The sequence below is a fragment of the Epinephelus lanceolatus genome, chromosome 20 (genome assembly GCF_041903045.1).
Source record: "Epinephelus lanceolatus isolate andai-2023 chromosome 20, ASM4190304v1, whole genome shotgun sequence".
NCBI lineage: Eukaryota > Metazoa > Chordata > Actinopteri > Perciformes > Serranidae > Epinephelus > Epinephelus lanceolatus.
In genome coordinates this window covers 10,712,044-10,734,477 of record NC_135753.1, presented here as the reverse complement: position 1 = coordinate 10,734,477, position 22,434 = coordinate 10,712,044, and the positions used below count along the sequence as shown (strand labels likewise).

The window sequence follows — 22,434 nt, the reverse complement described above, 5'->3', positions numbered from 1 at the left end:
CCTCCAGTATTGTAGGTAGCAGAATGGAATTTTTCCGGACCTGACGAGGTAGCACATATGCCAGAGCGTTGTAGTCGGTTAATTACCAAAGGAAGAAGAAGGCCTACCAGCATGGAAGAACAACAACAACACATGACAAGTAGATCTGCAGCAACAACCCAGCTCAAGTCGTCTATAAGAAAAATGTTTTTCCTGGCCCCTGTGTATTTTCTGTGCTTTGTAATGGGAGTGCTATGTATTTACATGATGCTTAAAATGCCCACATGATGAGACATTGAGCGTCTATTCTGCACTGAGCGCTGCACAGTCAGCATTTATTTTCTAATTGCTGTGTGTTCAAAAATGTTCAGCTTTGGGAAGAACACTGCTCTCGTTACTGTATCTTTTTATCTATCTTTTAAAAACACTTATTCATAGATGTCAAACAGCCTGTGATGTCTTTAGAAGAATTACTGCAATTTCAAAAATATTTCTCTTTTTTTCCACATTCAGTCAGTCTACTATCTATTATATGCACATTTTTCTATACATTTCCACTCCTGTGTACTAATCCTGACATAACAACACCAAACTAGAGTGAAATAAGAGAACTGTATTCTGTGGTCAGGGTAGAAAAGCCTATGAAGTAGCATTTCACATGAAGAAAGCTACTCACTGTTGATACGTGGCACCTCTTAGCCTTCACAAGTGCATCACTACAAGGTGTGCAAGGTCATCCAATGGGCCGGATTGGACCCTTTGGCAAGCCAATACTGACCCACAGGCGGTATGTCTGACACCCCTGTATTAATCTCTTGAACCCACATAGACAAGTACTTTGTTTTTACTGTGGTATCGAATTGGGTATCGAGAATCAGTTGTGTTGTGACATCCCTAGATTGCAGGAATTGGCAACATTTTTTGTAGATGACAGAATTGACAGTTTGCTAAACGTCCCCCTTGACAATGAGTCTCCAATCAGAACTTTCTCTTTTCTAAGTGACCTTTGTGTTGCTTTCCAAGTCTTCTTCTCTTTTTTTATAGTAATCATCCAAACCACATTTTTTGAAATACTGTTATATGATACCGGGGCTAATAAGATACCTTACCAAACAAGAACAAGGGTGGTCATCATTTACGTGTCTTCTACGTGGGTCATCAACTCATAAGAATGCTTTACTACTTTTTGGCCTTATACATGTAGCTTTAGCCTTAGCCTTCAGCCACTCATCGATGCTTAAGACCCTGTTACAGATCCCTTGTTTTAAAAAGAGTCAGCTAGTAACATTAAGAAGTCCACCGGTGGTGGAGTTTTCAACCAACTCAAGAAACCAACATTAATTGGGAAAAGTTGTGATTTCAGCCAAAAAAATCAACAATGGCTGGCTAGAAACAAGAAGCCTGCATTTGTTAACGTCTGTGTGAAATCATAGACCCATTATTTCAAAAACAACCACACATTTAGAAATCTGCCACCGTTATCTCTGTGAATTGCACTTGTGGTATGCCAGAATGGAAAGCCTACATGCATAGCAACAGTAACTGTTGCCAGGGGTCGGTTATAGCAAAGGATTATTTGAGAGTCTAAAGATAAAGTTGTATGTTGTACAGATTTTAAAGCCCTGTGAGGCCAATTTGTGATTTTTGATTCTGGGCAATACCAATAAAATCGACTTGTCTTGAATAAGAAAACTGAGTTTGTTGCTACAAGCAGAAGTTGCAAACAGAGCTGAACAAAGAAACAAACATCACAACACAAGACAGACGAGAGGGTTCAAATGCACATAGTCACACACATGCGCATACACATGCTCGTACACGAGGGGACTTACTGAGGAGAATGATGACACAGAGCAGTATGGCCACCAGAGCTCCAGTTGTGAGACCATCTGAGAAGGGCAGGACCTCTGGGTTACAGGACAGCATGTTTCCACGGCTGTCACAAGCACACACTCGCACGATCAGTGTGCTGGTGCTGCTTTGAATGGGGTAGTCGTTGTCTGAGATCACTACAGGCAGGAAGTACATGCTCATCTCGCGTCGGCTGAAACCTCCCCTCCGTGTCAGGATATTGGCGGTGTTATCTGTGGAAAGATGCAAATGGATAAAGCTTGTCAGGGATGTGATGTTTTCGTCAGCCAAGGGATCATACAGGAAAGAGTTGCAATCTTTGGTTTCTTTTCTTTGTATCCTTCAACAGACAGCTTGTAACAACTAAAAACTAATGAAAAAACTCTAAGCATATTAGGAGCAACCTGTGTTGTTTGGCTTTATTTTTGAAAAATATATAGTAGTCTCTCAGCAAACACAGCTTAATTAGTAACCATACAGTAGTCCCCTTCTAAAAAGACATAAGCATAGTGGTTACGCATGGCCTCACTTTCTTGCAAAACTAATTAAAGTCCGAAGTTTTTTTGTAAAATTCCACTTAGAGGGGACTTTCTAGTCTCCATTTTGAGACTCTGCTGCCGTTGCTTCATTTTGTCTACTGCAGTACATCCCAGTCATTGAGGAGCTTAGTTAATATTTACTTTAAATCAATTCTAAAACTATGATAGGCACACTGAAGCAGCTGTACTAAATAGAAAGGGAATATAGAGATCTAGCTGCTGAAGTTGTCCAATCTTCTACTGCAAGCTTGCTAACTGACCTCTACATTTCTCTCTCCCTCATAAGGGTTGTGAGCATGACCTTTTTTGATTAGCATATTTTTATCATAGACTGTATACAAATAATGGGCATAGCCACGGTGACATCACCCATTGGTTTGTAGACTCAGGTTTTAAAGCCTTTAGTTCAGTATTCCGGTTGTCACCATGTTGGATATTTGAAGTCAGATGTGACCATATGTGGGCGAGAGGCTGGTGCTGTGGATGAGCGAGGGGAGGATGTGACCTAGAGCCCGAGGACACTATTGGCTTTGAGTGACAACCTGTCACTCAAAGCCAATAGCCGAACTGCCCTTAATTGTGCGTAACTTTGCACCTCAAAAAAATTTAAACGGGTGAGTTGTATTAAAATTCATTGCCCATACAGCTGTCTTGAATAGGAAAATTAGCCATAGAGACAAGGTTGTAAACATGTTTATTTCTGCTGTTAAGTTGAGCATCTTAACATGGGGGTCTACAGGGACTGACCTGCTTTTGGAGCCAGCCTCAAGTGGCCATTTGAGGAACTACAGTTTTTGGCACTTCAGCATTGGATTTATTTTACTGCCTGGAGGTTGCTGCTTAATTTTTATTGTATGACAGAGCATTCTATTTTCATTCCAATGTCATCAAATACTGGCGCTTGGTCTTTGATCGCAGCATCAGACACAGACGAAAATACGACATCCTTTTGCAGTGGTACAATATGCTGCCAGTTGGCGTCAGATCATAACCCTGTGGGACAACGTAACATAATTTAAGTAGCTGGAAAATCCCTACAGGGCGGGCAGGAGGGGTGGTGAATGAATACAGCAACACTAGACTTTCACCCCAGAGGCTGGTGTTTGCTCCCCATATGAATGTAGAGCCAAACCATGTTTTTTTCTAAACCTAACCACGTGCATTTGTTGCACAGTAAAACTGACATCAATACGAGGCATTTTACTGATGCTGTAAGTTTATGTTATAAAAAAAGACTATGCATCTAATAAGCAGAAATTGTACACTTCCTGTGAAAACAGAAATGATACTGTGCATGTAATAGGCGTAAACAGAGAAGGCATCCCAGAACATCAACAACACTTCTGAGCTCTGCTGCTAATTACATTTTTCCACACAACTCTGTATATCAAAAGCTTTTCAGAAAAGGGCATCAGAATCACAAAGTCAATCAAAAGGCTAAAATCACTTCTTTTTTTTTTTCAAACAAATTATTTTATGCACCATATTTGGCATTCTGTTATTATCAAACCTCATTTCCTGACTGAAACCTTAGGACTTATTTTTTTTTCTTTACATGCATTAAGATTTCATTTGTTCTCAGTAAAAAATATGTTTCTTACCTTCCCTGTCAACAATAGTGAAGTTTGGATTGGTGGCACTTATGCTGAAGACAAACTTGTGTCCAACAAGGGGTTCATCGGTGTCAACAGCACTTATTGTCTGGATCAGCTGCAAAGAATAGAAGAGGAATGAGAAAACACGTGACAGCTTGTAATTCTTCTTAGTCCAAACTCATGACATAGAGCAAAGCAATTATCCCTACTTTTCTTTAATTACATTTAAAACATATACATTTGTATGCATTATAATTTACTGCCAAGACTGCGCCTCAGAATCTTGCTGTTGTGTTGGGGAAAAAAAAACATTCACAGAGAGTTAACTGTGGCCAATCAGATACATTGTAGACTAATCTGCAATTAGTGAGGAGTGTGTGGCTAATTAAAGGATTTGCTGTCTCTTGAAACTCCAAAACTATAAACACATGTAGCTGTAGTGCAAATGACTGTGAACCAACACAGATCTGTCGGCATGCACTGTGCACATGGAGTGAGCATTGTGAATGACACTTCTTCTGTAAATGTCAGGAAGTGACTGATAATCGCTGCCAACTTCTGTTTGGCTCTTTGCCCAGTAACACTGAAAACTGTTTGCTAATGTAGGAAATGGTTCTCCTAAGACCTAAGCCTCACAATTACCGTGTGTTACTTTGCTTCCAAGTTTGTTGATTAAAGGATATGTATGTATATATATATATATATATATATATATATATATATATTCATGTATATTCTGGTAATTATACACCTCCAGCTCACAGATATCACATAAAACCAGTCACATTACAAGTATATCTATAATATGCTTGATAATTAAGCAACATTATGAGAAACAAGACAAGTTGCCAGAAGAAAATGTTGGCATTGTACATTTCTGCAAACCACGAATGCTATATTTGCATGTTTCATACATATGATATCAAAAAACTATCATAATTGTGTTTCCAGTGGCTTTTTAGCCATCAAACGCATATGTTTTTTTAGTGACTTGTCGCTGTGTTTCCATTTGGTATTGTGCTACAAAAAGTGGTTGTTTTTTTTAACCAATACATTGTTGCATTCCCAGCCAGGAATGTGCCACAATAAAATGGTTGTTTATTATCGATACATCGACAGCTTCTCCAGCCACCAAAACCGCGTTTCTTAAGCCCAAACAAGATGTTTTCCTCACCATAACCAAGTGTTTTTTGTACATAGTAATGTATGTGTGGTTTGCAGAAGTGTACAATACCAACATGTTTTCTGGCGATTAGGTTGAGGTCACAGATACTGTGTCAAAAAATCAACATTGTGATTCTGTGACCCAGCGTATAATAAACCTGAACCTACACAAAAATGATGACAATAGCCAAACAAATCTTTTCAAAGTCATGAATTTTAAGCACCTGTCCTGCTTTGACATTCTCACAGACAAATGTGTCATAGGACATTGCAAACTCAGGGGCGTTGTCATTGACATCTAACACCTTGATGAACACAGGCACTCGAGTTGTCTGACGTGGGTTATCTGAAATGAATAGATACAAAATGAAAATCAGCATGCTTTTGTAGAATTAGAAATAAAGAAAACACCTTGACTGAAGTCAGCATATGTCATATATTAGGAATTGCGACCAAAAACTATTTAAGAAATGAAAGCAGCAATTACTTATTTCAGTGGCCACCACAGAAATGTTGTGCCATTTGGACGTTTCTCTGTCCAGTGATTTCAGTGTTGTGATGGTGCCATTCACTGAATCAATGTTGAACAGTCTCTCCAGATCTGTATGCCGATCAATAGAGTATCTGAAAGAGAAATGCGCAAACATGTTATTGTTATTACCAACAAATATGAAAATGCTTCACCTGTGAACAAAGCACACTGTGTGTCTCTGCGACATTTGCATACCTGTAATATTGCTTTTAAAATTTATCTATCGTTATCTTTACCTGCCTGCACAGATCTGTCTTCACAAGACGAACACACTAAAGTGCCTCTTTACTTCATATGAGAAGGTGTACAGGTACACAGTACATCACTCCCTGTTGCCAAAAGAGAATATATTCCACGCTCTCCTTTGTCAAAAGATGATACATCCTTCCTCGTGCCTGCTCATTTGTCATAGTCAACTTTCATATTCCACTGAAATTTGAATAATGCAACACAATACACCATGTGGCATGGGCCGAGAGTGGCATATCTCTTTGTCAGAGACGGGTAGGCGCCATATGTGTGGAATGTGCGGTACTGAGCTGTGTGGAATCGATACAGCAAATTAGGCTCTTTCACTTTGACTTTGTGCAGTGCCACAGAGGGCTTACATAATTCTGGGAAATAAACAGTGTCTGTATTCACTTCACAGGGCCACCGCCACCTTCCACTGGGAAATAACCAGGGGGGGACCCATGAATAATATCCTTGCCCCCCCCCCCCCCCCTGCACTGACACATGGTTAGGCTGATGGATTAGATTTAGCCAAGTGGGCATTTTCATCCTCCTGCTACAAAAAAAACCTGATAAGAGGAGACTTTGCATTTCTACCATGTGTTGCTTGTTTTCTTATTGATTTTATACTAGTATAATTAAAGCTGGAACAATGTGTTTTGAAACAAATTACCACATTAAAGCATTACATCCACTTGCTTGATGAGGAAATCTTTGCTTTACAGCTCATTGATTAATTTCTAAGTTTACTAAATAGTGAGAACTTCCCAAAGTGAATTCATTTGTTTAGAAAAGGGGAGAGAAGTCATTTGGCACACTGCTCAAACAATCTGGCACTGTTTAAAAGCTGAACACTTTTCTCTGTGTTTTATAGCGTACTTGACTGGCTTGTTGTCAGCATCAGGGTCCCTGGCCGACACGACACCGACGAAGCTGCCAGCAGCTGTGTCCTCGTGCACCTCGATGATGTAAGGGTTCCTGGTGAAGACGGGTGGCTCATCCACATCTTCCACGGTTACCTTGACCGTGGCGTAGTCTTTGAATTGCAAACCGTGGATGAACCTTGAGTCTAAGTAGGTGTTTCTCACCTCCACTCTGAACTCATAGTCCTTCTTACTTTCGTAATCCAGTGCCTGGAGATGAAAGAGCATCAGAAGTCAAGCTGTGGACTTTTCCATAAAAACAGTCCGCCTCCAGGATTTTGATAGGCAATTCATAGCATTTCATTTGTCTGCCTTTATCTTATTCATGCTCTAAATTCTAAGTTACAAATCCAAGTGAGGAATACTGATCTCTGGGATCTCGGGGGAGAAACTAAAAAGAGTTTCTAGCAAAAGACTGCTTTATATTATTCATTTCACAGGCTTAGGGTATCTGATTCTACACTACAGTTCGAGAAAAATTCTGCCATATGTCTTTCTTACATGAATAAACGTTATCACAGAGCTTTTTCTAATCTGAGACTGCACCATTCAGTCCTACCATTGAAGTTAAACGTACATATAGACGAGATAAGACAGCTCAGATTCAGATCAAATTAAATCGTACACTGAAGCCTGAAGAGGAACTCCTGAAGGTTAATGAATTAAACTACTAAGGAAATAGTAAAAGTAGGTTTGTAATATATAAGTATTGGCTGGCATTTGATTAAAAAAAAAAAAGAAGTTAACTTAATAAATAAAGCACCTCAATCTTATCTGAAATTGTTGGCATAGTGCATTTCTGCAAACCATGGATATATTATGTTTGTATGTTTTATACATACCATACCAATGTTTCTAAAGTGATGCAGTATGTGGACTGACTTTGGCACAATCCTTATACACTCCTTGCCCCTATCACCAAGAAGCTCACCCCTCCGTTTTGCATCCTCATGGGTAGGGTGTCCTGATTCTTGGGATGGAGGGGTACGGTGAAGTGTTAAGAAGTTTTTCAGTGGCACATTTTAAAGTGAGTGTTATAAGAAATTATAGATGACCCCACTAGCAAAAAGAAATCCTGACAGCTGCATTTTCCATGTTAATAAAGATTTAAAAACTTGATATCTTCTGTGTTAACTTAATTCATTTTCGTTTTAATGTGTTGTGGTCCTTTTGTCTATAACAAGCAAAACATATTGCTAGTATGCCGATGGCTCATTAACTTACTAGCTAGCTAGCCAATGTTACATTGTTATTGTGGACTTGTGCACGACAGTCCTGCATTTTGATATATTCCAATGCTGCATTCCCCCTCGCTTGATAGCGTTTGACAACAGAAATTTAATCAAAATTCAGCAGTGAAGTTGCTGCACTTGTTAGCACTCCTCTAATATCAGTAGAGACTGGCAGGGTAGGAACATGGGTTGCTAGTGTCAGCCTACAGAGCACTGCTAGTGGCCTGGTAATGAAGCGGTTTTCTATTTTTATTTAATGGCTTGTTTGGTCAATTGATGGTGTGAAATTTAAGTTGTTAACAAATTGCAAGTGTCCAGACAACTGCAAAAGGCTGACTGTAGCCCACGCAAGGGAAATTACCATTGCAGAAAACAGCATATTGGCAATTTCCGGCAAGTCTTGTCGCATCTGTTTATGGAAACGCAAGCATGCTGATTAAGTACTGGGGTTTTGAAGGGTTGTTCTATGTCATAGGGGAATAATTCAACCACTGGCCTAACTCTGTTTCAAGGGGCAAGGTGGCACTTGAAAACAAGGAGTAGGGGTAGAAATATGATGGGATTCGACCTTATCAGGGGGTGGAGGAGATGTTAGATAGTGTGACACCCAGGACCATCAAACAACAAGAAACAGTTGTTTTTAGTGAGCCATTGATGCATTTTCAGTTGCTTTTTAGTCATAGAACATTTGTGAACCATTGCGTTTTATGAGATATGTCATTAAAAGTGGCTTTTTTTTACCAAGACATCATTGTGTTTTTTGTTTGTTTTTTTCCGCATAACTCTAATCACACATTAACCAGTGTTGTCCAAATGTAAAGTTATAAAGTATCTGCTATATAATAATGTAAACATGTAACAAATCCATGGTTTGCAGAAACACGCAATGCCAGTATTTATTCTTGCAATTTGGTTGTCGCAAAGGGTACAATTGTAAATTTTTCATACCGGTGGTATTCCTTAATCTTTCAGTTAAAATGCATTTTATTGAAATGCTTTCCTTGGAACACTAAAGTATTTCTTGAAGGCAGCTGTATGAAAACATGTCACTTGTCACAACAAGTGTATTGACTGATTGCAAAGCCGTTATCAGTCTAGTAATAGTTACATGACTGCTCACAGTGACTGCGTTTGATGGAGGTTGCAGAATACAAAAGCATAAAGCAGTGAAGTACATGAAAGAAAATAATAAAGCACATAAAAGGAAAGAGAAACCGGGAACAAAACAAAGTCACCTTTTTGATTATGATGACTCCCTCCTGTGTGGTTTGGTCAGTGATAATGTTGAATATGTCATGACCCCCGACGATACTGTACTCCATCTCCGCATTGCGCCCGATGTCTGGATCATCGGCCTTGATACGTCCGATGGCACCTCCAATCTCTGTAGACTCCACGGCAGTCAACCGGAAGGAATCTATACATGAAAGTGAATTAAATGAATTCATGAAAGACCTGTTTGTGTGTGAGATTTCTTTACTTAGTGACTAAAGCTCACTTGTGTTTAAAAGTCTGTTACAAATCAATCCAACATGGGGAGGAATGGTCTCTTACGGTTAGCAAAGCGTGGTGGGCTGTCATTCACATCGGAGAGGGTGATGCTGACTGTAGTGGTCCCTGAAAGCCCTCCCATCTGTCCAGCCATGTCTTTAGCCTGAATCACAACCTGGTAGTTTTCTTTGACTTCTCTGTCCATGCCCGGCAGGGCTGTCTTGATGGTGCCTGGAAAAAAAAATAAAACAAAACAAAAAACCCATTCTTTTCACCACTGTAACCAATTTGAAGGAAAACTTCATTTTCGAAAATGCATTTACTGCCTTACTGAAAATGAAAACAGATTAAGATCAATTTCATCCCTGTGCTCAACCATGTCTCCTAGAAAATTGCATTTATATACTACTAATTTGGTATGCCAATTATGTTTTGAGGGGAAATGTAATTGCTGCCTGGATTATGTTCCCTGGCAACGTTTTTCTTGTGTCACAAGTGCTACATTTATGTACAGCATGAAAGTCGTGGGAGGTGGTCAGGGTGGCTGCGCATACGAAGCACAGGACTTTGAACCTAACCACATGCAGGACTCAGGATGTCAAACAACAAAGAAGTTTCGGTTAAAGATGATTTCTGTGGCGCTGCAAATGGAGCCCAACTGTTTACTGGTCAGATCTGCTGCCTATGCTGTGTGTAAACCACATTGTTCTGTCACTTTTCTCCATGTTAAAGAAACAAACCCAATGTGTAAATAAGATGGTTTGCAGTTCTTGGAATGAGCCTTTGAAAGAGCCTGGCTATCGGTTTTCCTCTGCTTCCAGCTAACAATGTCACAGAGCTATGTACTCTGTACTGAACGCCCCCAGATGAAACTGACATTCATCATTTTATCTACCTCTTGGTTAGACATCAAGTAAGGACACTTCCTAAAATGTCAGACATTTACCTAAATCAAATTTTATACATGCTGCAAATAAACAATATGAATGATGGCTTAAAATAGCTCTGCCTTTTGAGCTTTTTTTGATAAGTGGTTTCTAAAAGGAAAAGTGATTGTAGAAATTTTAACTACCAGCACCGCAGTCTTCTTGCAAAGCAGTAAAGGAGCAGGAGCCGGCTGCTCCAGCTGCTATAAGTTCACAATTGGCCTAGTGATAACAAAGGTTTACAAAGTTGAAATTTATGTTGCCATCAAATGGGATCAGGAAGATGGTAGATGGCAAACTTCAAACTTTAAAATTAGGCAAGGCCAGAAGAGAATACTGTCAGTGGTAACAGTAGATGGCATTGCCGTTCATAGTTACAATATTTTAACTTTTTCCCGCCCCCCGCAATCAAATTTACAATCTGGACAATCGATCTTGAACAATACAGCATTACCATCCCAACGTATCGTCATGCATGTTTTGTTTTACCATTCTGCCATATTCTGTCTGCCTGATTCTATGTGAATGCAGCATTGCACTCAATTAAAACTGGTTGCACCATGCAAACTCCTTCCTTTAGAAGGCTCAGCTGTTAGTAAATATTTTTACCCAGTAAGTACTAGAAGCTACTGTGTATCTACTGAACAAATTTGTCTAGAATGAAAAGAAAAAAACAAAAAAAAAACCCAAATGGTCTCCAACTATGAACTGCTTTTGGAACCAAATACAATTGAAGCATATGTCATAAACACCACTGGTGAAAGATGTCGCCCATTCATACAAATTGGGACAAATCATGTCCTTCCAAAAACTTTCCTAAAATTATAACTTTACACACTGGTTTCGTTTCTGGGTTGAAACATTATTTTCAAAGGATTAATATGTATGAAATAAATATGATTTATAAAATAGTCAAGAGTTCAAAAACTTCCAGCGCACACTAGAATATCAGGATTGACACAAAGTTTATTCAAAAATGTTTAACAACAAAACGCGTTTCACTTGTTGCATCATCAGATTCGCGAATCTGATGACACAACAAGCGAAACGCTTGTTTTCGAACTCTTGACTGTGTTTTATCCTGCACCAGCTGGCACCTAGAAGAAGCACTGCGCCGCTGTGCACAGGGATTTACTATTTTTATGATTTATAAAATATTTTGATCTGCTTACAATTTTTCAACTTGTTAACTTGCCCTATGCCAGAAAACAGCCTTGTCCAAATCTAAAACTAACATTACATACTGATTACATTGGAGTAAAAATATACTGCTATAATTGTCTTTGTTTTTAAATATTTTTTGTTGTGAAAATGTTAGACCTTTAAGGATTTGTCCCAGATTTTTGTCAACTCTGTCAGATTTCTACAAAAACATCAGGCGTTTAATCAGGCGTAAAAGGGGTTTAGTTTTATCACAAGGACTTCTGTCTCACTTCTTGGTTTCCAAAAAGATGGGGATGCTGCTCAAGTACTGGTAAGCTTTGTTTTCTGATAAATTCATATAATAATATTGCTGACATATGGTATAAAAATTAGTATTTTGATTTGTATTGAAGATAACTTGTATATATAAATATATAACTTTATGTCAGCTCCACCTGTGAAACTCATTATGTATGCTTTTCAAAAAAAAAAAAAAATCACTGGGAGTTTGGCACATTTCAAGGTCTAATTGTCAATACTTTAATCTTTTAAAATATATTCATCCAGCCTAAATGAAGAGTAAATATTAAAACCCCCCAAAAGTAAGATTTTGTCCCAGTTCTCAAGAATGAGTGATGTAATAAATCAGACTGATGAATAAAATTAAGTTAAAGAATGTAATTCACATTGAACATTATGAACAGAAACATTAGATTGCATTATACTTTTTCAATGCCGAACATTTTGAAGCCCTCAGTTCCTCTTGTAGCTTCATGTTTTCGAGGTTTTTCGAGCTCATTTCTTTCCTTTTTTAGCTGGTATTTTCAGAGTCTCCTGTTTAACTTTGCTCTGCCTTATAAAGCTGGCACCTCAGGGTCTCGATGTCCTCCATTAAGGCTCCTCTCTTCACAGGATGTCTGATTGCCTGAGGAAGAGCTGATATTTAAGGTCTGTGGAGGTGCTTGTATAAGCCTGCTCTCCCACGGAAGGATTATCTTGCAGGCTAGCATCTTGACTATTCATATGACTGGATTACAGACACGCCAGCTGATTGACAGGCTGGTAGACTGGCTGCAGGGCTGGGTGTCTGACAGATGGTTTGGTGAAGGTCTTCAGAGCATGATGGCTGGTCTCTCAATCCCCTTATACACCACATTTGATACCTTTAACTGCGGGTGAAATATCTCCTATCATATCCAGGACCAGGATGAATAAGGTCCCTCCTCTAGTTTGGGACCACCTCTTGATAGAAAGTGTTTTGATCTGGGGAAGTGATATGTACCCAGGCTTTTTAAGTCACTCCTTTTCTTCTCACCACTCACACTTCCCTAACTTGAATTCTGTTAAAATTAATGGCTGTAGTTTTCTCTTGCCATTTCTTGAGCTTTCCTCTGATGGTGACAGTGCTATTGAACTTAGACCTGGAGTCGAGTAGTGATTTTTTTTTTTTTCCCACTTCACACAGCTTAATAATATCACGGCTTTATCATGTGTAGTTTTTTTCCTCGGGTGCTTGTCCTGCAGGTTTTCCTCCTTAAATGTGAGAAACCACATGTGTACTCACAGTAACTGAAAGGCTCTTGAAAACACTAATACCTCCAATAGTCATTATAACAAATGTGATGAATGCTATTGTAAGTAACAAGAAATTCTTTACACAAATTAATTACATTATATAAATATATCCAAATTAGCCATGGCATTAACATATTTCACCAAAATCTGTCTATTCTGTGGCATAATGCTACTTAAATTTTAATTGTCTCAACTAACACAACTGGTGTGAAGTGACGTAACAGTAAAATAAGATAAAAATGTATTTATAAATGTGTCCCATTTATGCACAAAGCATGAAAACACTTACCTTTAAGATCAAGCTTGCCAGTTGAAAATGTTATCAAACATTATGATGGACTGGACAACTCAGTCAACAGATAAAATGTTGGCATTGTATTTTTCTGCAAACCACAGATGCACTCCATTTCTATGTTATTATGTAACAAGATGCATCAAAAATATTTTTTAACAGCACTGTGGTTAAAGTTATGTTAGGTTTAGGCACAAAAGCTACTTGGTTATGATAAGGAAAAGATCATGTTTGGGCTTAAAACATGTTTGGTTTTTTTTACGACCTCAGTGTCTTAATAAAAAAACAACCACTTTTTGTGGCACAGTCTCGGTATGAAATATAGCTATTTCTTTGTAAAGAACAACCACTTTTGAGGCACCATCTCCGGCTTGCTAAAAAACACCCACATTTGAAAACACAACGATGACTTGCTAAAAGACAACCAGTTTTGTTATTTTTTATTTTTTTACATCTTGTGTCGCACCCTTCACAGCCCCTTCTCCTTCAATGATAAAGTCAGCTCATATTGCATCACTTTAGAAATGTTGGTACAATAAGTAAAGTATTTGTGGTTTGCGGAAATGTACAATGCTAATATCTTCTCCTGACGACTAGGCTGGATTGTAAGTTACACTACAGAAAAGTCATAATACAACACAATAGACACTTTTAAGGGCCAATGTCACAATGATGTCATTTTATGAGCTGGAGGCAAAACAAGACTCGCCACCACAGGGCTGTAGGCTACATAGGAGTTTTAAAATGTTGTCTTGTTGTGTTATTGGGAGCCAGAATAGAAGGAGTCATGGCTCAAAACTTTAATTTTATTGCATACTAGCCGCCACTGCCTGTCAACAAAAACAAAGACTATGGTTAAATGTGATAAGATGAAAGGACTGGACAAAGGCGATCATCAAAAATGCTCGCATGTGCAGCTCAGACATCATAACAGGTTAGGGGAAAAGCATTCTCGGAACCCATCGGCTGTATTCGGCGTCTGACTTCCGGCAGACGGCGATACAGCCTCTGGGGGCAGACCCCTGATTTTTTGGCATTCCGGTTTGATTTGGGCGGGTTTAGCCGGCTCAAACGTGATTGGTCCATATCACACGGACTACAAACAGCCTACAACGGGAAACCAGGGCTCTTCCGCTCTTCTTCCGGAGGCAAGATCTCCGGGGTTTGCCTACAGACTCTACATTCACTGAATGTAGAGTCTGTAGAGACTTGGGGGAAAAGTATTTACTGTTGTAGGGATGAATAACGTTATGTGTATAAAGGGTTATCTAATCAGGAATTGGGGAGGTATTAAGAGAAATATTGGATTTCTCTGTAACGCTATCTTTTTAGTGCGTTAGACTTTGCTTCAATAGCAAAGCAAACTGGGGAAACCTGTTCAAGTGTTGTCCTCCTTTCTAAGATTTGCATAGTAATCAACCACAAAGCCTGCCATCCCACCTTCATCATCCATCCACTGAGAGCATACGGGTCGGCCAGTCTGGTCCCGTTGGTCAGTTTTAACTTTTTCAAACAACACTCATGGTCCCGGTGGGTGAGTGACCTGACATGGTGCAATCGCAAATTCAGTCTGACACTCTACACTAAAATGAGAGCCCTGCTTTTCGAAGAACTGGAGCGTTCTATTTCTACATGAATTAACGAATGGGTAAGTTAATCACACATTCAATCCGCTCGGCGCTCTGCTGCTCTGTCTCCCCAGACAGAGTGCCTAGATTGCACTCTGTTGCTCAAAGAGTGCGGTGTTCTGGATACACGAAAGACACATTCAGACAGCGCTCCAAATTTACGGAACGGTCCAGTTTGTGCCAGAGTGCTCTCGGAACACTCGGAATGAATATTTCTGAATGCACCACTCATATCATCTTCCTCCACTGTCTAAAACAATCCAACAGAACTTGCTAGCTAGCGCTAGCTAATGTCTGTGGAGAATTGTTTTGTCTCCAGCAAAGCCATGCCCACCCAAAAAAAAAGGTCAGTTAAAGGGTCTATTAAGGCATTTTTCTGTTGTTATAGCACCACCCAGTTGCCAATTAGAGTTAAATTTCTCCAGTCACCTTGAGACATCCTGATCTACATATCTACCAAGTTTAGTAAAAATCGATGTGGCGGTTAGGCCTAGATAAGAAATTAGCTCTCTAGCGCCCCCATTTTGTTTGATGGGGTCAATAATGGAGGGGTCCCCTCAGATTATGTGTGGTCATATACCTACAAAGTTGCGTGGTGATCGGTGAAACCCTTGAGATGTTATACACCTTTATGTGATGAGCCACGCCCTCCGCAATATTCATTGCCCTATAGAAGCTCAGTTTTAGTAAGTTTTCCAACTTTTGCCAAGAGGGAACTTTAGATATTGGTCCCTAGATCATGTTCACTGAGTTTCATGCAGATCGGTCAAACTTCCTAGGAAGAGATTGACTTTAAGTGTTTTTCAAAAAATTCAAAATGGTGGAAAATCTATAAACCAGAAGTTATGGGTTCTTGAGTCAAATTTGTTCCTCATGAGGAGAGGCATCTCTGTGCAAAGTTTCATGTCTCTACGACATACGGGGCATGAGATATGCCCATTCAAAGTTTGCAATTTCAATCGGTTGCTATAGCGCCCCCCTTTGGCCAATTGATGTAATATTGCTTCATTCGCATCCTCCCATGACCCTCTAGTAAACTTTACTGCACTTAAGCAGTAAACGTTACTTATTTACAGCATGTATGTGTTGGTTTTATCTGTTATGGCCAAAAGCAAAAAAGAAAGGGGTGGCAGCTTCTTTTGTATGCGTGTGTTATATGGGCATATAGTATCGTCTCATATCGATGGCAGGCACCTTAATCGCATTGAATCAAAATTGTATCATGGCAGATTTTGTAATATCAGCATATATCTTTTTTCAAATAATCAATATAATATCGTATTGTGATGAGACTGGTGATTTACACCCCTAGTGTTTAGTGGAGTAAAATCTTTAGTTTTATAGGATCAGCAGTGTTGATGAGCTGCTCAATCCTTATTCTTTTTATTTAATTCTCAGAAAGACTTTGCAGTGTCAAAGAATCTGTTTACAGACTTGCATAACATTAGAAACTGCATCCAATAGATCCTGCTGTGTTTGGCTTACCATTTTCAGAATCCACAGAGAAATATGGCTGTCCCTGTAGAATACTATAGACAAGCTTGGCACTGTTCCCATATGTTTGATCATCAGCGTCATTGGCAGTTACGGTGGCAACAGATGTACCTGTGAAAAGAACATGCAAAGTCAGTTTTAGTGCCAACGCAGTGATACTGCGCGTCATGATTAAGTAACTAACATAACATTTGTTTTTTTTTTTAACTTTCTCTTCATATGGTAAGTAAGTTATTTGGACTGATCTCTAATTTCCTATCAAATAACAGGGCTGTGGAGAAAAATCAAATTAGTCGGCTACAAAAAGGCAGTGATGTCTAAGTTTACCAGGAACAACGGTAGTAATTTCTTCCCTTTTTAAAGGAACATCAAGATAGTTGTTTCAGCTTAAGAAACTGTGAAACAAAGGTGATAGGCTTGCAGACTCTACCTAGGTCTCTCCTGGCACCTCAGTTAAACCTACTGCGTTGATTAAACCCTGGTGTCCTAGTAGATGTATCTCTTAAATGTCAGAGACTGAAAGGTTCTACAACAGCAAGACTTTAAGTGAAGATTTCTTTCTCCTTAGTTAATATATATCACAGCGTCTGATAAATCAAACCTTTACCAAAGCCTGTGAACAAACAGTTACATGTTTGGTGCACAGTCTTCAACAAATGTAATATAAGACTTAGCTTAGCAAGGTCATATTACTGATGCATTTCTTTCTAACCTCTGTTGTCGGAGCCAGAGGTGTGGGGACATTAGATAAATACTGACAAGCTTCTGTTGAGGAGCTGGGATGTAATTACTGTACTCAGGGACACTGTGTTTCTTATTTCCAGCTGGGATTATATCCAGCAACTGGTAGTGAAGCATTATTTGGCAATAAAACCGTATCACCTGCAGTATCATATCACTTAATGTCCAACCACAGGGACCCCATGCATTACACATGAGCCTCCGCAACCAAGTGATAGGTGCCAGAATATGTGTAATTTGTGTGTTAAAGAAATAGAAATGATTAAATTAATACATATATAAGCTTAGAAAGAGCTCAGTTCCACTCAGATATCCTGTCACTGAGTCACTTCTATATTAGGTCCGGCATAATCCACCCAAGCGTTTCAATAATGCCACATTGCAAATACTGTCCTTGGCATTCAGGAGACCTCTGCCGTGTCCTCTTTGGGTCTGACTGTCTCCGTGCATACTAATGAACCCTTGAACATCTGTCCCACTTAGTCCCAGCACTGATAGCATAAAAGGGAGCTGCTGATTTTTCATGGCTGGCTGGCTTGATTAACCAGTGTGTTCAGTCTGAACATATAAGGCAGTTTATCAGTTCGCAGATGAGCAGTGGTGACCCTGACCCACCTTTTGTCAGTATCCATGCAGCTGAGAAATCTAAGAACAGTGCAATATGAATTCCAAATAGGGCATTGTTGTTTGTCATATAAGCAATTGGGTTTTGATTTGCCCTTGATTGCTCCTGTGTATTAATTTGTGGTCACATAATTGAGGATTGATTTCAAGTTGCATGCATTATTTTCATAAGCTTTGTTTATATTCATGCCACTTGGTTTATTTATATGACTTGAATGGAATGAAGTGAAGCGCAATGAGGCAAATCCTTAATTGGAACGAGTGTGACAATCTAAACTTTCAATATTTTCACTGCCTATTAAAAATGGCAAATGGCATTACTTGTTATGAATGCCCAATGAGCCTGACCAAACAAACAGCAATCACAAAAAGAGTGAGTAACTTTGAGGAACTGAATACAGCATCACAATGGGCCAGCTGAACAACACTGGTTAATGTTTTTTTTGTTTTTGTTGTGTTATGTTTTACATTCCCTGAAAAGTCTTTTGCAGCATTCAATTAATTATATGATTGCATACATTTAGAAAACAAAGTATGGCTACAACCAATGATTATGTAATTTGTTGGTTTATATGCTGATCATTTTCTCAATTAATTGCAAATCCACTGAAATTACAACAAAAGCAACAAAATGCAAAAAAAAATCTCTGTGGCAATATTTGCCAGCGTCAATTGTGACTTATTCAAATTGCATATTTTGTCCAACTAACAACATGTTCTCACTCTCAACTCGTCAAATACGTCAGCTTGGTCAGTGGCCCTATGCTTCAAACTATGGCGCTCTAGGCATCCCTCTAGTCACTTTTGGACGCTTAGGGACGGACGACAATTTTTGCTCATTACATGCTCAAAATAAAGTTCTATGTTCATAGGAAATGTAGGTTTCATCACTAAAACCACTTTAGGTGTAGGCAACAAAAATACTTGGTTAGGTAAGGTTTAGAAAAAGGATCATAGCTTATGATTGTTACTTAACTTTACTTCCGATGTCAGTCGACTAGAATGTCACCTGACACATGTAACGTAGGTCACTACGTAACAAAGTTAAAAAACCTCAACATTGACTTTCGGTTTCACACCAGACACAGACAGCAGTCTCCTAGGTGAAAGCCCTGTGTTTGTTTGACCCACTGACCCAGATGGATTTACACTGAAGTTAGTTGAAAGCCTCATACAGATGCTAAAGGGTGCCTTGTGCGTTGGAATCAGAAAATGATAGCTTATTAGCAAACTGCCATATTTGAGGTCCTGGGAGAGAGAATGAGCTGCAACTAATAACCCAATTAACAGTTTACAGTATAAAACAGAGAGAAGCAGCAACACTTAACATTTCAGAAGCTTGAAATAGAACCTGTTGGACAAATCCATCCATCTCTAAAAGAACCATCATAAAACAAACCATAACTTACCCACTTCAGACATTTCAGGAACGCTGGCGAAGTAGATCTCCTTTGCAAACTTTGGCTCGTTGTCGTTGATGTCGTGAATTTTTATATTAAATTCTGTGTCAGGCTCCAGCTCTGCGTTGGTGTTTCTATCCAGAACCTTTGCATTGAGTGTGTACATAGCCTTCTCTTCCCTGTCCAACCTTTTGGTGGCATGAATATCCCCAGACTTCTCATCGATCAGGAACAGGGTGCCTGCCCCGTCTCCAGTCAGAACGTACTTCACATTGCCATCACCTTTGTCCATGTTGGAATGCAGCTGAAAATTAGAGAGAAACATTATATATATACAGTAAAATTTAGAGAGAGTAGAGTGATGTTTCATGGGGTTCTATCTGCACACTCTTCTGTCATGCACGTTACACTAACAAGAAAACACATCATTGACATTTTGACATTTTTTGTAACCAATGGCAACAGTACATAGCTGTTTGAACTTAAATTATACTGAAAAAATCACAAATATTCACAAGTCCTAATCAATGTCCTTGAACAACTCTCTACATAATAACAAATCCTTGCCTATTTTGTTGCTAACATCAAGTCTAGTACAATACTTAAAATACTGATACCTTTGATTCTGTTTGCATGAAAAAAATTTCAGCCACAATCAGATAAAAAAAAAAAAGAGGTTTTAAAAAAATGTAATGCAATTGGTCTCTTAGTGCAGGTGTATGTGTTGTCTTTAGGCATTTCTGAAAAAAATGTGGTCTCTCTGGAAAAATAGCTAAAAAAAAAAAGGCAATAGACCTCTTTTTTGTCAGTAGACAACATTTTTTTCTTTTTCTCTTTTCGTTGGTTTCATTGAAGGCCAGTAAAAAATGTTACAGTGGTTCAATCTCTGGCGTTTTTGCCAGAGCACTCTGAAGTCCTTGAGTTGAAAAAAACGTCTACTCAGAGCGGAAAAGAGCCCCAGGTTATCTCTTTTTATCGTCATCTTTTTACCCACTGTCTAATCAGATGATTTGAGAGGCGGGCTAGTTAGTAAACAATGGATGAGAAAATGGTGGTAGCAGTTGCTGGATACCCAGAGCTATGCGGCCCTACGATAGGCAGCAGGTTGTCAAACCAAAAATCTGCCTGAAAACGGCCATCATAGAGGCAAAGCTCCTGGACCAACTGGTGATACTCCCCATGATCCACCCTCTTTTTTAGGGTCTCATGTACCCACACAGAGCTCCTTTTCCCTGTGCCCAAAAATCTATTTGCTGACAGCCTCTCACCCTCAACCAAAGCGTAAGCAAGTACCCTCTGCCTGTCCATCCGATTTGCCAGTTTAGCTCTTTTTCATATAGCTTAAATATATTTATATATATGTAAAAATATGTTTTTTGTTTTCCTGATGAAGTTTCTTTTCGCCTACCAGAGTTGTAATTGTGTCTTGACACTTAGTAAGTTTGTTTTCTGCATCTCCAAGTTCATTTACTGAAAATGCAATAAATAAACAGTACAACATGTCTTCCTTAGGGACACACAGTTTTTTTTCTTCTTTCGAATAAAGTTTATTTTTGTCTACCTGAATTGTGGAGCCCTGTATCTTGACACTTAGGTTAGTTTGTATTCTACATCCCTTAATTTATTTACTGAACATGTAGTAAATAAACCGTACACTATGATTTCCTTGGGAATGAATAAAATGAATATACTGTTTGGCCAAGGGGACCTCGACTACATTTTCACCAGTCTTGATGTATGAAAACTTTGACCCTCTTGTGAACACTGAAATAATGGCGCAAACCCACTGAGGAATCTATCTGTTTCAGTCTCAGAACAGAACATTGCCTTGGCACCCACGGTGTCAAGTGTGACACACTCCATTAGTTCAGATCAAATTAGTCTTAGATTTTTCTTCCAAATTGTGCCTTTGAAAAATGATGAAAACCTAACCTACAGCAACAATTGCTAAAATTAGTCACCTCTGACCTATCCATCACCTTGAAGCGGCTCCAAGCGTCATGGAGGAGTAATGGCGGCATACTGTGACAGACACTTGGTTCAAGCTCATTACTGTACTGGAATCTGTCAGCAGATATATTTAGAGCACTATCTCATGGGTTCACATTTTAAATGACAAGTAGTTAGGGACACAGAATGTACGTCACCAACGTATTAATATTAATGTCTGCATGCTGTGAGGAAACTAATTATATTTTTTTCCCCGCAGTTGGAAGAGTGATGTCAACAGTACAACTTTGAATGGAAATCAGAAATGTATTGCCAGCTATTCTCAGGCAGAATTAAAAAATGGGGACGCATGTGAAAACAAGATGCTGTCAAGTTCAAATGAACAGTATGCGCGGTATTTGCCGTCGTGTTTGAAAATATTTCCATGCAGATGAACTCCATTATCCAGAGTCTATTAAAGACAAATACATCTCAACTTGTATTTTCATATATATCTGTGTTCTGGGAGAGTCTATTCATTGTTTATGAATATGAATTCTCTCCGAAGCTGTACACCAGAGAACCAAGGATTTATGACGTGCTATGGATGTGAAGGCTGCCACCGCTATTGACTATGAATGACAGGCTAATTTTGGTGAGAAGGGGAGTGTGTGTATCATTTTTTGCATTCAAAAAGGGTTTCGTATCTGAGGTATGTGCATTTACTCGCGGGAAAAAGAAAATCTTGAATAGAACCATGGTCACCTTTTCTGTCCTTTGAAAAGGTTTGTCACAGTAGCGGTAAAGCACGTTGGCTTCAGGAGTCATAAGGACATGCTCACAAAGCAATGCCAAACATGAGAACATATATCATTGCTGCTATCCAGCACTATTACCATTCAAAAATACCCCTGTGCTTATTGTGTGATAATTAGGCCAATACGATTTCAGACTGAGGCGGACCACAGGAACTGCATTTATTCCAAATCTTTTGAATGTATTCTTCTGTAGTTTTCATCTGATTATTAGCATATTTCCAGTCTTGGTTGTTAATCCTGTGAAAAGGAACCTGAGAAGCAAGAGCAACAAACAACGAGCCATCAAAGGAGCCTGCACCCTATGCAGCCAAGCTGTCTACAGGATAA

General features: G+C 39.1%; 1 protein-coding gene across 1 annotated transcript in view; it reads right to left on the bottom strand.

Moving 5' to 3' along the window:
- LOC117264790 (cadherin-10) overlaps window positions 1-22,434 on the bottom strand; it is a 41,621-nt gene that overhangs the window by 5,252 nt on the left and 13,935 nt on the right. The window contains exons 3-11 of the mRNA XM_033639047.2: window positions 19,370-19,664; window positions 16,587-16,706; window positions 9,601-9,768; window positions 9,282-9,463; window positions 6,771-7,024; window positions 5,616-5,752; window positions 5,353-5,474; window positions 3,971-4,079; window positions 1,812-2,063 (exon numbers count right to left, since the gene is read on the bottom strand). Of these exons, the coding sequence (XP_033494938.1) occupies window positions 1,812-2,063; window positions 3,971-4,079; window positions 5,353-5,474; window positions 5,616-5,752; window positions 6,771-7,024; window positions 9,282-9,463; window positions 9,601-9,768; window positions 16,587-16,706; window positions 19,370-19,664 (1,639 nt within the window). The remainder of the gene's footprint in view (window positions 1-1,811; window positions 2,064-3,970; window positions 4,080-5,352; window positions 5,475-5,615; window positions 5,753-6,770; window positions 7,025-9,281; window positions 9,464-9,600; window positions 9,769-16,586; window positions 16,707-19,369; window positions 19,665-22,434) is intronic.